A 14,302-nucleotide genomic window follows, 5' to 3' on the forward strand; every position below is an offset into this window, starting at 1 on the left:
CAGCACATGGCAGGATGCGCCTCAATGGGGCGCTGGGCTGAGCTGGGGTCAGTGCTCTCCTGCAGGCTGCCCTGGTTGCTGAGGGTGGTTCCCTGAGATACTGGCCAGCTCAGCCTGGCACTGTGCCTAGCAGCTGGAACACACTCTTGATGGCTGTAGAGCTCTCCCCTTATCAGGCAGGACTCTAGGCTGCTGCTGTCTAGGATCTGCCATGGTGACACAGGGGGCAACTTGGCAACAGGGCACAACTTGGCACAAGTTTCTGCGCCTGGGCTGCCCTGGGCAGGCAGGCATGGAAAATACTAGCTCATCCCCAGGGATTTCCTCCACCATCCCCACCTCTTTCAGGCGATGCTCCTTCTCTGTCACAATATGCTGGATCATCATGGCCACTGAGTAGACCCAGGAGATCACCATGCACAGGGGCATCATATGCTCAATGACGAAGAGAAAGCTGATGGAATACAAGAAGAGAAGAGAGAACTGGAGCCTGGGAAGACCCTGAGAACAAGCCACCAGGCAGTGGAGGGGCTCTACTGCCACCCAGGGACTACTACAGCCCTCAGCAGCTCTTCAGTGACCTGCTAGCTACTGCTCCCATCTCCATTTGATAATTGAGGAAACTGAGACACAGGAGAAGAAAACATTTCTCAGAGCTCCTCTAATGTGGAACACCTTCTGTGCAGGCCTTAGGTTCCAGCAGCCAGGCCTGCAGCACTGTGCACACTATCCCAGTGCCCTGCTTACCCTGGTGTGGACAGGGACCCTAACACCTTCCTGCCCTGCAGGTCTGGGACTTCTCAGCGCTTCATTTAGGGCTCACTGTGTTCAGTAACCACTGACAGATCCACATGTCACCCATTTACCACACTTCTCTTTGTTCCTCATGAGTATTGCAACCTCCGATATGCCCTGCAGCCATGAACTACTGAAGTACAAAATCATTTGAACTATGAGCTGGGGAAAAAAATCTTTACCCATTTGCTTGGCAAGGGAGTTCAAGACACAGCGTAACTGGTTGCCCATCATTCCCAATGTCAGCAGCTTCTCTCGGGCCCCCAGACTTGTATCTGTTTCCCAGCTGAATGTCCTGATCAATTTGGACTGCTTGATGAAATGAGGGAAGGTCATGCTCCTGACCTTCCTCGCCCAGAGAAATGTTACTCACTCATCCCGGGTGTAACATGGATATGGGAACATCTGCACGTAGTTTCCAGGTTCCACCACATCATGGCCAACAAACGTGTTGATGAGAGCACGCTCCATCATGTCTGGGGGGGAGGGTAGGCCAGGCTGAGTGGGTGGCACAGGCAGGGGCTGAGAGGCACAGGCAGCTGGTCAGGCAGCTGGCACTCACCCTGAATCCAGACAAAGCCATAGAGGAAATAGAAACGGCCACCAGTGTTGGGACCAGGCCGCCAGTATGCCCGCCGGATCTCGTTGGTCTTCTCAGTGAAGCTGGAATTCTGCCGGATCTTATACATGACATGTGGGGGCAGTGAGCCATCCTTGTTGGTCTGGAAGATCACACCTGTGGGCAGCAGAAAGGCAGAGAGCCTGATGGCACCAGCCAGCCTGTAGTAGGGGAGGGACATAGTGGGGACCAAGATCCAGGGCTCAGCACTTCTCTGCCCAGAGCAAGACAAGGGCTATGATGGCCGAGGATGGCCCTGGCATGGGATGTGGGGCCACTCTGACTGCAGGCACCCATGGTGAGCCAGGACAGTGGCCAGGATCAAGGCACAGCACAGAGGGACAGGTAAGTGAAGAGAGCTGGCATGCTTGAGTCATACATTCACCCAACACACAGACTGAGGCAGCCAACATCCCAGAGCCAGTGGCCCCAGGCCTGGGGCACAGCTTTGGACATGGTTTTGGAGACCCTGTATAGGAGCTGGTTCCCAGGGACATACTGGCAAAGACTGTGACATTGTCCTGGTAGGCCTGGTTCAGCGTGTAGTTGACGATGCTCTCCTCATCTGGGAAGCCCTTGAAGATGTCCACGCTGACCTGGAGGGATGGGAAGGCCAGTAAGATCCCGCTGCACCTCATAGGTCTGGTCGTAGACCCCATACATACGCTACAGCATGTGCCATCATCAGTGGCTGCACAAGCTCCTCAACCCAAAAGGATGGGCACCTGCCTTTGAAATCTCCACCTCAAGCTCCTGGCCACCATCCCCTCCTCCAGTTCTCCCAGCCTGTAGCCTGAGGGACATCTGAGCAGACTTGAGCCCTCATGGGCTCTGCAGAGTACAGCCAGGGGTGACAGGTGCTGCTCCAAGCGCCTGTGTGCCCGCAGATGGGTGCAGCCTCACCTTGGCCATGAAGTGAACCCAGCCGCAGGCAGCATTATCAATGGTGTCCAGCTGCTGGAGCAGGACGCTGGCATTGGGCAGGGAGAAGTTGCCATTGAGAAAGCTGTGCAGAAGGTCACTGTCGGAGATGTTCAGGATCTCTGGGTGCTTGTGGAGGTCAGCAGTGAACTGGAACAGTGTGAAAGAGATGGGAGAGGGACGTTGGAGTACCCCCTGCCCCTGTTGTGGACACAGATGGGACCAAGACTTCTCAGTGTTCCTTCTGAGGATGGCAGGACAGCACTCAATCTGAGCAGGGAGACAGCCTGGTCCTTGCCAAGGCAGGCTGGGCACCCAGGAGCACCTCACATACAGAAGCAGAAGGTGCCTGAGGGCATGACATCCCCTTTCTGCCCCTGAGGCAAAACAAGGCAGGCTCAGTCCCAGCACCACCCTACCTGCTGCAGCCAGCGGATGCGTCTCTGCAGTCTGCCCTCCTCCAGGTAGGCTCGGATCTCGGGGGAGATGTTCAGCCACACCTTGGCATAATGGGTGACGTTGCCCACAAAGGCAAAGGTCTCATTGGCCTGCGGGAGGGAAGTGATGCAGCTGGAGGAGGCAAGGCAGCCCACTGCCCAGGCTGCTGCTGCAGCATACCCAGCAGCCATGAGGTCCCTGCCCACCCTGCAGGCACTGACTGGCAGCTGCCAGCCTCCTCCTGCTCAGCACTACCATCGCACAGTGCCCGTCTCACAAAGCCCATCCAGCAGGGCTGGCACATGGGGATGGACAGGCACCCAGCCTCTGCACACTCACCTTCAGGATGACCTTGTCCACTTCAGTACCTACGGGCGCATACAGGATTTTGGGATTGCTGGTCATAAGGTGCACGAGAAGGCCCAGGTTTCGCTGCTCTTTGCTGGTGAATCCCAGAGAGCTCATGTTGCCCTGCTTCAGTGCCTCAGGTTCAATGGTCCTGCAAACACAGCCCAGGCTGCAAACCCCGCACCAGTCCCACACCCTCACCGAGGGCAGTCCCTGCCCAGGGCTCCCCGAGAACTTCCCCCAGCCATAGCACAAGGACATGGTGCAGCACCAGCTCCTGCATGCTGTGAGGTCCCTTCACTCTCGGCAGGGGCAGAAGGGGCTTCCCCCACCGAGCCCCATGGCAGGAGCACCTGGCCTAGGCTGTCCCCTGATCCCATTCTCCTCCCAGGCCTCCTACCGGTTGTTGCCGCAGAGGATGGGCTGCAGCCCAGCCCAGAGCTGCACAAAGGCTGAGAATTGCCCCTGGGGGTTGTCGCTGCCCGCCGGGTCCCCCCCAGCTCCCTCCTCCTCCGTCGTGGTGTTGCTGGCAGTGGTGTTTGTGCTGGCCCACCCAGTGCTGTTGGCTGTGGGCAGCGGAGCCTTGGCGGCACAGGCTCCCCTGGGCAGGAGTCTGGCCAGCGCTGAGAGGATGTCCATGTCACGGAGAACCTTCTCCATCTCCATGAGGTCCTCCAGGAGGGCGCGGAGTCGGTGCTGGGCTGCTGTGCTGTTCACCTCATCCAGCTGCAGCTGTGAAGACAAGCAGACAAGGGGTTACATGTGGCCGGGGCAAGTGGCCCTGCTTGCCTGCTGCCAAGTGATGCCACGTCCCCTTTCTTGGTTAGAAGGATGGAGCTGTGTCCAGGACTCATCACAGCGCATCTGCAGCAATCAAGGCAGCAGGAAAATGGCCAAATGCTGGCAGGATCTTGGTGGGGACATACGAGATATCCATCAGACAAGGATGGATGAGGAGGAGGACCTCAGAGACAGCTTTAAGGAGTGCACAGCTCACTGATGGCACTGCCATTCCCAGGGAATCCTGGGTAGACCCTGCAGGAGGGACAATCAGGGAGGATGCTGGGGACACCACATCCAACAAACAGTGCCGAATTAAGTGCCCGGAGGAGGACATCGGCTGCGGTGCCCCTGGAGCCAGCAGGCCTTGGGACTGGGCAGGGGGACGGTCCCTGCAGGCCAAGACATGTACTGAAGTACCTCCCAGAAATTTGGGCTGGCCAAGGGTCCCCGCACAGCCCCTGGTGGTTGGAGAAAAGTAGTCTGGGACAGCCCTGCCCCACCATTCACCCCGTGTCCCCAGGCCCGGCCCCGCACTCACCCTGCTGACAATCTTGGGGGTGTCCATCTGGTCCCGCAGCTCGGCAGCCAGCTGAGCAAAGCGCTGCTTGCGGGCTGCTTGGCTGCCGTTGCACGCCAGCACGCGGTACGCCTGCAGCAGCGGCTGCTGGCTGGGAGCCACACGCAGGAGGCGGCGCAGCGTCCCTGAGCTCTGCTCACACGTCAGCTGCTCCAGAACCGGTGCCGTGAAGAGGATGCGCTGCAGAGAGGGGAGCGTGGCTGAGCTGTCCGGGGGGGTGGGAGCACCACGGCTGTGCCCACACCACAGAGCGTGGCTCGCCGTGGCTGGCTGCTCACCTCCATCTCAGCAACAAAGGCCTGAGGACTGTAGGAGCCAGTGGGGGCTGCGGCGGCACTGGCGAGGCCCAGGGCCTGGGACAGCAGGCGGAGCAGTGCCGGCCGCTGCAGGGCTGCAGATGGGTCACGCAGGGCCCTGTGGACCAGTCCCTCCTGCAGGCTCTTCCAGCCACTGGGAAAGCTCTTCTGCAAGAGGACCGACGGGGGTAGATAGGAGTGTGCGGGCTCCCCGGGTGCATGGGAGCTCCCCGGTGCCCCCTCCATCCCAAGCACACATGAATGCCACTATAGCACCCATGTCCACAGTGGAACAGTGGACAGGAACACGCAGACCATCCTTGGCATGTCACAGGTCTCTGTCCCCACAGCCAAGGGCACCTGGGGCTACAGGGGTAATGATTTTCTCCTCCTCTCCTGGCAGTGCCATCACCCTTTGACACAGGAAATTGAGGCACTGGCATCAGCCTGCCTTGAGGGATCAGTGGCAGCACCAGAATGAAACCCTGGTGGCCCTACTGCCACTCTGGCCACATAATGGTGTCCCTACTAAGACAGATAAATTCAGACAACCCTGCATGCATAGCAGAGGGGATGTGGAGGATGAGCTTGGCTCTGCCACATCCCTGCATGCTTCTCACCTCCAGCTGTGCCATCTTCTCACCGTGTCCAAACCGATCCCACATGTCTCGCTCACGGGTGTCATCAGGTGCCAAAGGAGAGGCCCCAAACAGCAGGCGGTACACCTGTACCAACGACAGGAACAGGGTTGCTGAGCATGCTGACAGCAGAGGGACCCCACTGCCAGCAGTGCCCCAGTGTCAGATGAATGGGACCACAGGGCAGGACAGCAGGAGTCCCACATAGTCTGGCGGCCAGAGCTCAATCTGGGCCAGGATGCGCCCACCAGATGCTGCAGCACTGAGCGCAGCAAACACCACACTGTCACCCACCTCCCGCAGGTCAACGCTGGAGCCCAGGAGGAGCTCGGCTGTGCCATTGGGGAGGGACAAGTTCTGTGTGAGGAAGCGGTGCAGTTCCCCCCGGTCCTTAGCTGCCCACCCCAGTGTGAAACTAGATCCTGTTAAGAAGCAAAGCAGGGGGCTGAGAGCAGCCCATGAGCGGCCAGGACGTGGCCCAGCCCCACAAAGGGACATCTCAGAGCTAGCCCTGCCACAAAGGCCTGTGGATGGGCACTGCCATGTCGCTGGCTGCCCACTGCAGGGACCCCCCTACTGACCTGCCTGGCTACTGAAGTGGGTCTCCATGGAGCTGGGCTCGCTGTTGCTGAGGGCCTCCAGGCGCCGACGCAGGGACTCCAGCTCCTCCTCCAGGCCTGGGTGCTCCGGGTCAAACAAGTTGCTCTGCTCCACCACCTCACTGAGGTGCTCCAGGAGCTGTGTCACCCTGCAGGGAGCAGAGTACTGTGCAGCATCAAGTGTGGGGCACACGCAGCCTGTGGTGCTTGTAGTCCCTCAGGTGCATCGTGCAGCTGCACGTCAAACCCATGCATGTGCCTGGGATGCAGGGGACAGAGCCAGTAATCCTAGGTGTCGCCAGGGCCACCTCCTTCCTCCTCCCTAAATGCTGTCACTTCAAATGCAGGGAAATGAACGGGCTAAGATGCCTCCCGCCCCATGGGGACAAGGGACTCTGCACCCCAAATGCTTCTGAGGATGTGCGCTGCTGCAACTTCTGGTGCAGAAAGCAGTCAGATGTCACCAATGTGAGAACGGATAAGCCGTGCACAGGTGTGTGTTCGTGCATGAGCACGTATGGGACCAAGAAGAGCACGGGAAGGCACGACTCACGTGGAGTTGGAGTACTGCAGGAATCCAAACTCATCACGCTGGCCGTCAGGACACAGGGACTGCATGACAGGCAGGATCCCGGCCGAGGTGAGCGGGGCCGCCGTGTAGAAAGCTGGAGCCAGTTAAGAGTGTAGAAGAGGCAAGGGAAGGCAGGGGCAGGAAGGAGGAGAGGCAAGGGCAGGCAGGGGCCACCAGGGAGACAGACACTCAGTTTAGAAAGAAGCACACACCGCGTCTAGTGAGGCCTAGGGGAAGGTTGGGCAGCAAAGCTCAGAAGTCTGCAGCCCACCGAGGCTGTCCCACCAGCAGCTCCCTGGGGCTGGGGGCAGCTCCTGCCCGCCAACAGAGCCATTCAGCTCCCACCCGATAGCCCATGCCTGCTCCCCTCTGGGTGGCAGTGGCCACCCGGCCCCAGGACAATGCTGACTTCTGATGCTTGCCCACCGGCGTGCTGCCAACCTCCCCCGGCCTCTCAGCTGCTCTTGTTAGTAACCTCAGAGGCACCGCTGGATTTCCAGAGGAAGAGAAAGAGGAAGAATACAACAGGAAAGAATTGGCTCCCAGAGCTTCCCAGGACCCCTAGGCCCTCTTGAGAACCATCCTCCTCCCCACCCGGCTGCCTTGATGTGCGGCTGCTGGAGGTGAGAAATGGAGACATGGTAAGGGGGGAGATGGAGAAAACAAGGAGCAGCAAGGAGACGGCAAACACCCACCCTGACCAGGGCTGAGCCCTCACCAGCCATAGCCTTCCCCAGCTCTTTCTGGGCAGGGGAAGCCCAGCAACCCCTCACTGGGCAGCGCCTGGCAGGGACAAGGGTCCTGCAAGAGGAGCAAGCCCCACCCCCAGTGCCCCAGGTCAGTGCAGTTAGCACAGCCATGACAGGAGGGCTGGTGAAGATGGGCTTGTGTGCACAGACAGGGCCAGTACAGGGCAGATAGGGCCAGGCAGAGCATGAAGCCATAGGCTGGATAGGCCCCATGCTGGCAGCCATGCCACAGAGAGGTGACAAGATCATCACTCAGGTGGCATCTCACTGTCCTTCTGGCTCCTTCCAACAGCGCCATGTCCCAGCTCCACCCCAGAGCTCAGAGGCTGGGACAGGTGGCAGGGGACCAGAACTGCCTGCAGCCTGGCTGATTCAGGGGTGAGCACAGGCACAGCTTGGCAACTACAAGCTGCATTGGAGTCTGCAGGCAGCAGGGTTTGCCAAAGGAGAGATGGGGGAGGGATCTGCCTGGCCCTGGAATGTGTGAAGCCCTGCACAGCCCAAACTGCCAGGGTCACAGCTGCCAGTGGCCCCAAGTGTGCTCTGAACCCAGCCTCAGTCTGGGCTAGTAACAAAAACCTACTGCAGGCAGCAGCAGAGGGGCCCTGAGCACAACAGCTCAAGTTCATCTTCACCAGCCAGGGAGGAAGGCGACAGGTTACAGAGGTGCTGATTAAACCACAGTAAGCTGATCCCGATCAGGCCCTGTCTCCCCAAAACTCCTGGCTGGCAAAGGCAGGGGAGGGGGAGAGGCACCCACCCATCCAACCAACTTACAGACTGGAGCATGCAGTAGAGGCATGGAGGGCAGGCAGGCAGGGATAATGGTGGGAAAGAAAAAGAAAACATGAGAGAAAAGAAAGAAAAAAACAACCAAAAAACACAACACAGAGTGCACATCAGCACTGGGGCAGGAACCAAGGCATCACCCATCACTGCCCTCCACTGGGCTTTCCCTCGCTGGCATGTGCTGAAACAAAGGCTCAGGCTTCATCATGCAGGAACACAGCTGCCCACTCCCAGCATCTCTGCCTGGCCCTGCTCCAGGCATCCTGCTGCCATGCAGTCCTCCTCCTGCTGGCATGGCCCCACGACCTCCAGCTGCACACCTCCAGGGCACCTCAAATTCCTGCCCCATCCATCGCTGGCTTTGCCCCAGCCCTGCAAGCCTTTGAGCCTCCACAGCCATGTGCAGGGCTACACGCAGAGCACAGCCCTTGTCTCTCCCCAGAGTCCCCCCAGCTGCTCCCTAGGAGCTCAGGGTACCACAGCTGTCCTGGCACCACCCAGCTCCACCACCCCTCTGCCTGCAGAAGTGCCTCCAGGCAGAGACAAAAATGCCCTGCTCATGGCACCTGGAAGCTTGGCTGGTCCCAGGGGAGCTCCCCGGGTTGGGAACCCTCTGGCTCTCTAACTCCATCATTCTGGTATGCAGGCCCTCTCTACTGCCCCTTCCAAAGACTCCAAGGGATCCCTGCCAGCTGTCAGCATCCTCCTCAGCCCCAGGCTGTCCCAGGGGGTTGGAACAGCTCCCCAGTGTCCCCATCCTTCTCCCAGGTGTGGATGCCCTGGGCACCACCCGCTCACACGCACCTTCCTTCACAGGGATGGTCGGCTTCTTCTGCCTCAGCCCCAGGAGGATGAAGAATAGCACCAGCGGGATGAAGATCTCGAAGGCCAGCACCCACTGCGAATGACACAAGGCAGATGGACTGTGATGCTCATGGCCAGGACCCCATCGCCAGGGAGGAGCATGGGCATCACCAGGACGGAGGTCCTGGAGTACCCCTGCTTGCATCCCAGTGCAGCACAGCACTATGCCCACATCCTGCACCACAGCTCTGCCAGAAACAAACAGTGCCACACACATCCACACTTCTCCAACTGCCCACCCCATCCTGCCAGGGCCACAGCAGGGTAGGAGCACATCGGGCTGGTGGGTCCCTGGTAGATGGGTGCCAGGGCACCAGCACAGACCCCGATGGGCCATCACAACTGGGGAGACAGCTCAGTGCCTGTGAAGAGCCACAGACACCTTCCCAGCCAGCAGCTGGCATGACATGGCATCCTCATTTTCCTGCTGGGTCCCCATGGATGACCTGGTGTGTCCAAAGTGCCCCTGCCCCATGTGACAGCTCTACCCACGGCCAGCTCTACCGTGGTCCCAGAGAGCCCCCAGCCCCATCCCAGCAGCAGGGCCAAGGCAGGCAGCAGGCCTCAATGCTGTTGGGGTGAGGAGGCACCCAGTCAGGAGCTGCAACCATCTCCAGGTGTGACTGGGGCAGTGTGGGGGGTCCCTTCTGTGCCCTCCCAGAAGGCAACAGCTGGACAGGATTTCCACCAGCAGCATATGGTGAATCACAGCAAATCCCCAGGAATCCCTGACCCCAATAGCACGAGCAGCCCAGGCTGGGCTCTGTGCCCAGAGGCCCTGGGGAAGGGCACCAACACCTTCAGCCATCTGCAGATGCAGACACAGCTACTGCTGGTTTGCACCAGAAATGCTGAGACCACACCACAGCCCCACTGGTGTCCTGCACAGCAAGCACAACGGGAAACATATTGGGGAAACTGAGGCACAGTGAGAAGTGAGCCAACCTCCAGCTGCTCCAAGGCCAGACCAGACCCCAGGTAATCTAAGCAGAGAGGACAACCTCGCATCATGACTTAGGGCTGGGGTCAGATATGCTGGAGAGCAGCAAAGCCCTGCCATGCTCAGTCCTGGTGCTGCCTGGCCATGCTGGCTGGGTCACAGGGCACCTGGGCTGGGCTGTCCTCCCGCTCTCTTGGCCTTATCCCAGTGTGTGGCCATGGCTACTTCCGTGGGTGCTGCCCACCACATTCCCAGCCCACCCTGTGAAGCCTCTCCACCGCCCACTCCACATTGGGAACCAGATCGGGGAGAAAGAGGACAATGGAAAAACAAGGTCTGGAGCAGATGGGAATGGAAGTTGCCCCAGGAAGGAGGCCAGGCTGCCTGGGAGCGGCGCCAGGGATGGGGGATCCCTGCTTGTGCCCTGGTCCTACATACCATTCCTGCTGTCACCATCCCTGTGCTGGAGCCTGGCAGGGGGCATCCCGACCTGCCCTGCCTCTGCTCCAGCTGCCATGGGCTGCCTGCACCCCTCCTTGCCTGCTGCCTGTTTACCAGGCACACAATGGCATCTCTGTGTGCAGATGGGTGCGGGTCCGTCCCTGCACCAGCACTGCTCCAGCACCCAGCACTGGGACCGTACCAGGCAGGGCTCCTCTGGAGACTGTTTGGTCCTTGTTGGCAAAAGGAGGGGCCTGTTTGTTGTTGTGTGTTTTAAAGCAGGTCATTGACCTCCTGCTCAGCTCCTTCCCTGGATCAAACCAGAAATGGGGCTGGGCTGCAAAACCCTCCCTCATCCCCGTCCCAGCACCAGGCACTTACTTGGGGGGCAGGCAGGTGGGGCCTGCTGATAAGAAGGGCATTGCCCCAGCACAGCCTCAGCCTGTGCTAAGGGGAGGCAGCCAGCAGGACCACCTGCCACCGGTGGTCATCACCTATGGGCACGGAACACTGGGGGGCAGAGGGCGAGCGTATGGTATTGGGACTGCCCAGGGCAGGGCACCAGGGCAAGGGTTTGCATGACCTCTGCCTGTGAGAGGTGGGAGTCAGAAATGCCTGCTGCCCAACTTTTAAGGCTGAAGAAAACGTTTTGATGGCACCAAACTTTAATCACAGCTTTGCCAAACGTCTGCTTACTGCAAACACGGTATTACAGCTGACGTCAAGATGCAGAGAAGAGTATCACAGAGCTCAGCACCCCAGGGCAGCACTCGAAGCTGAGCAAACCCACAGCCCCTGAGAGGGGGTGGTGACCCAAGGGATGCTGCCTGGCACTGCTGCGCCTCCCCAGCTGCAAACAAAGAGGGGGCAAAGAGCACCCTGCGTCAGTGCAGGGCCCAGCCCAGTGATCCCTGGCCAGGGCTGATGTCAGCTCCCACCCAGTGCTGGGACAGCTTCTGGGAGCTTGTGGTAGGAGCAGGATGCCATAGCATGATGCCTGAGCATTGATTCTAGGGGCATCGGGGTCATCCTACTCAGTCACTCACAGAAAGACTTTTCAGGATAATTCCCCTGTGCAGTGGGACACTTCCCAGCCTTTCAGCAATGAACTAGGAAGCACACAAGCCTTTTGCAGCATGAAGTAGCCATGCTGCTGCCCGGCTCCCCAGGTCAGCTCTGCCCTGCACCCTGGGGACCCGCTGACACTGGAGACAAGCTGTGGCACCCAGAGCCTCACCTTCTGTTCACCACTCCTCCAGGAGTCCTATGCAAACTGCACTTTCAAAAAAGATGTCAAATAAAATCCAACAGTGCCCTTCCATCGCCGGCACTTCAAAGCCAGTTACTCTTGTGGCAGCTGCCTTCCTGTCCCAACCACAGTTGCACAGAAACCAGGCAGGAAAGGCTGCCAAACACCCTCAGCTTTACCCTCAGTGTCCAGGTAACTTGAGTTCACCTATTCATTTTACATCCCACGTAGGTTTAATTAACTATTGAGAGTTATCTGAGAGCCCATCCCTCAACAAGATGCACACAGCTCTGCTCCCCATCCCAGCAGAGTTGAGGCACCCCTCCAGCCCTCACCGCCTGGGGCTGCTGAACCACCCCCTGCACTGCAGAATGGTGCCCTCACTCCACTCTGCCCGCTGGCCATGCAGTTCTGTGCACTCACCATAGCACATCTTGAATTCTGTCCCAGGAAGAATAAAACCACAATCACCACAGACTGGGCTTCAAGCACAAAGCAAATGTCCCCCTGGGGAGGCTTGGGAAACAGAGGGCCGCAGAAGGTGACATGGCACAGAAGGTCAGGTGCCTCTCCAGGCCACCCTGCTCAAGGCTGGCACCTGCCACTGCTGCACCACAGGTCGACAAACCAAGCCTTTGCCAAGGGCAGAGGCTGAGGAAAAGTCTGCCCTGAAAGCACTACCCTGGGCACAGCCGGCCACAGAGTGATGTGCCGTGGATAATGGTGACTTCCCCACAGCCACCAGTGGCAGAACAAGGGACTGGCCCCAGCCCTCCTGAGCTCTGCCAAGCATGAGGCATCTGCTTGAGAGAGAAACCCTCTCCCATACCGTGCCCTGCTGCCCCCGAGCCTGTGGCTCAGATGTTAGCAGGAAGGAGCAGGCGCTGTACTTCGAGGCACACACAGCAGGGCAGGGCAGTGCCGCGCTCCAGCTGCCGGCAGGGCAAAGCCACTGGCACCACGCTGCCTCCATGAGAGGGGTGGGAGCCTGGCCGCTCCCCGCTTTGCAGCCAGGGAGGGGTTCCATTCTCAGCCCCATCCTCCTCCAACACCCTGCTGGGGCTGCTCATCTCCGCAGGGTCAGTGCAGGGCACTGAGGGCTGGCAGCACTCCGTGAATGTTCATGTCTGGACAGGGCCCGGACCCAGGCAGGGCAACTCAGCTGGGCGCAGGCTGCAGGCACCCGCAGGGCAGTCGAGGCTGGGTTTTGGCACAGGCCCTACCACTGCTCCGGCCAGCCAGCATCGGGCAGCTCTGTTCAGCACTGCACTCTTGCACTGCCAGCCGAGTCGGAGGGCTGCAGGGGCACAGGATGCCCACAGGGTGCACCTATCCTCAGAACGTAAAACCATCAGGCTCAGTGCTGGTACAGGGCAGCACGCCGGGGCAGCCACTGAGAGTTGAGAGTGCCGTCCCAGCCCTGCGGGCCGGGCTGTAGAGCACGGGAACCGGGCAGCCCCCAGCTGTGCAGGGCAGGGAGAAGGATGACTCAGCCGCAGGACATCGCCCTCAGCCACGCACAGGGCTGCCCAGGCAGACACCTGCCCGCAGCACGGCCTCACCCGGCCCTGCCCAACCGCGCAGCCCTGCGGGTATCGGGATGCTTAAGGAGAGCCCGCAAGATCGGCCTGCACGGCGTTCGGAAGGGAAGAGGAGTGAGCATTACCAGTTCGAGAGCAGCGGTTCGCTACCCTCCCCCAGCCTCTAAAAATAACCGGCTCCCCGCACCCATCCCCGGCCAGCCCTGCATGCGCGCCGGGCCGCGGGGACCTCCGTGCCGTGGGGACCGAGCAGGGCTGGGGGAGCGGGGCGGGGAGGGCCGTCCGCCGGGCTCGCGCCTCCCGCACACAGAGCCCGACGCCCCCCCTCCTCCCATCACACCCCTCCACCGCATGCCGCAGGCCGACGAGGCCACGGAAGGGTTAATCCGGTTCCCGGCGCGTTGCGCGCACCGCAACGGGTGGATGGACAGACGGACGTCTGGCAGCGCGGTGCCGGTGCCCCCCGGGGGCGGATAGCGGGGAACCGGCACCTCCCGGGGAGCCGAGAAGGGCCCGAGGAGATCCGCAGAGCCCCGCGTCCCCCCGCCTGCTGAGCGAGGAGCCCGGCGCGCGGGGAAGCCGCAGCCCCGACCCACGTACGATTTGGAATCCTATTTATAGCGAGCGCTCGGGGAGGCGCTCAGCCCCGAGACGCGGCCTGGAGGCACAGCCCGCGGCAGCCAGCGGGCCGAAGGGGGGCAGAGGCTGCGCACGGTGGGACCCGGGGGGGCCGAGAGCCAATTGTTGCTGCTGAGCCGCGTGCCCGGGCCGCGGGGTGCGAGCCTCGGCCGCACCGTTTGTACGCGGATGGCATCCGCGCTCCTTTTTCTCCGGCTCCCGAGGCGAGCAGACGTCGCTACATCTCCGCATCCGGCGCTCCATGAATTATTCATCCCCTGAGCCCGGCCAAGAAACAGAGAAGGTACCCCGAGGCGTCAAAGGGAGCGGCGAACCTAGGACGGCCTCGCCCGGCGCACGGCGATGCGGAGCGCCCCGCGGCACCGGGAGGAGATCGTCCGCCGGCGATGGGCCGCGCTCACCCCGCGCTCGGCCCGCACAGTGCCGCGGCCTCGAGCCGGCCCGACGGGCGGATCCGCGGGGAGACCCTCCGGGCCGGGGGCCGCGGTTCACCCCGCGCCGCTCC

At 60.7% G+C, this 14,302-nt stretch overlaps 1 protein-coding gene across 4 annotated transcripts in view; it reads right to left on the bottom strand.

Moving 5' to 3' along the window:
- Positions 1-14,302, bottom strand: part of ABCA2 (ATP binding cassette subfamily A member 2) — a 31,344-nt gene that overhangs the window by 16,733 nt on the left and 309 nt on the right. For 2 of the 4 annotated variants that reach the window (XM_085239466.1, XM_085239467.1), the window contains exons 2-16: positions 8,928-9,021; positions 6,568-6,679; positions 5,997-6,163; positions 5,710-5,837; positions 5,398-5,502; positions 4,760-4,945; positions 4,443-4,661; positions 3,522-3,853; positions 3,113-3,272; positions 2,755-2,883; positions 2,318-2,485; positions 1,914-2,010; positions 1,358-1,531; positions 1,169-1,271; positions 340-454 (exon numbers count right to left, since the gene is read on the bottom strand). In XM_085239466.1, the coding sequence (XP_085095592.1) occupies positions 340-454; positions 1,169-1,271; positions 1,358-1,531; positions 1,914-2,010; positions 2,318-2,485; positions 2,755-2,883; positions 3,113-3,272; positions 3,522-3,853; positions 4,443-4,661; positions 4,760-4,945; positions 5,398-5,502; positions 5,710-5,837; positions 5,997-6,163; positions 6,568-6,679; positions 8,928-9,021 (2,289 nt within the window). Of the gene's footprint in view, positions 1-339; positions 455-1,168; positions 1,272-1,357; positions 1,532-1,913; positions 2,011-2,317; positions 2,486-2,754; positions 2,884-3,112; positions 3,273-3,521; positions 3,854-4,442; positions 4,662-4,759; positions 4,946-5,397; positions 5,503-5,709; positions 5,838-5,996; positions 6,164-6,567; positions 7,988-8,927; positions 9,022-14,302 lie in introns of those variants that run through there. The other 2 variants (XR_014887305.1, XM_085239465.1) reach the window with 2 other exon arrangements.

Source organism: Meleagris gallopavo, chromosome 19, assembly GCF_905368555.1.
Source record: "Meleagris gallopavo chromosome 19, MGAL_WU_HG_1.1, whole genome shotgun sequence".
Lineage (NCBI taxonomy): Eukaryota > Metazoa > Chordata > Aves > Galliformes > Phasianidae > Meleagris > Meleagris gallopavo.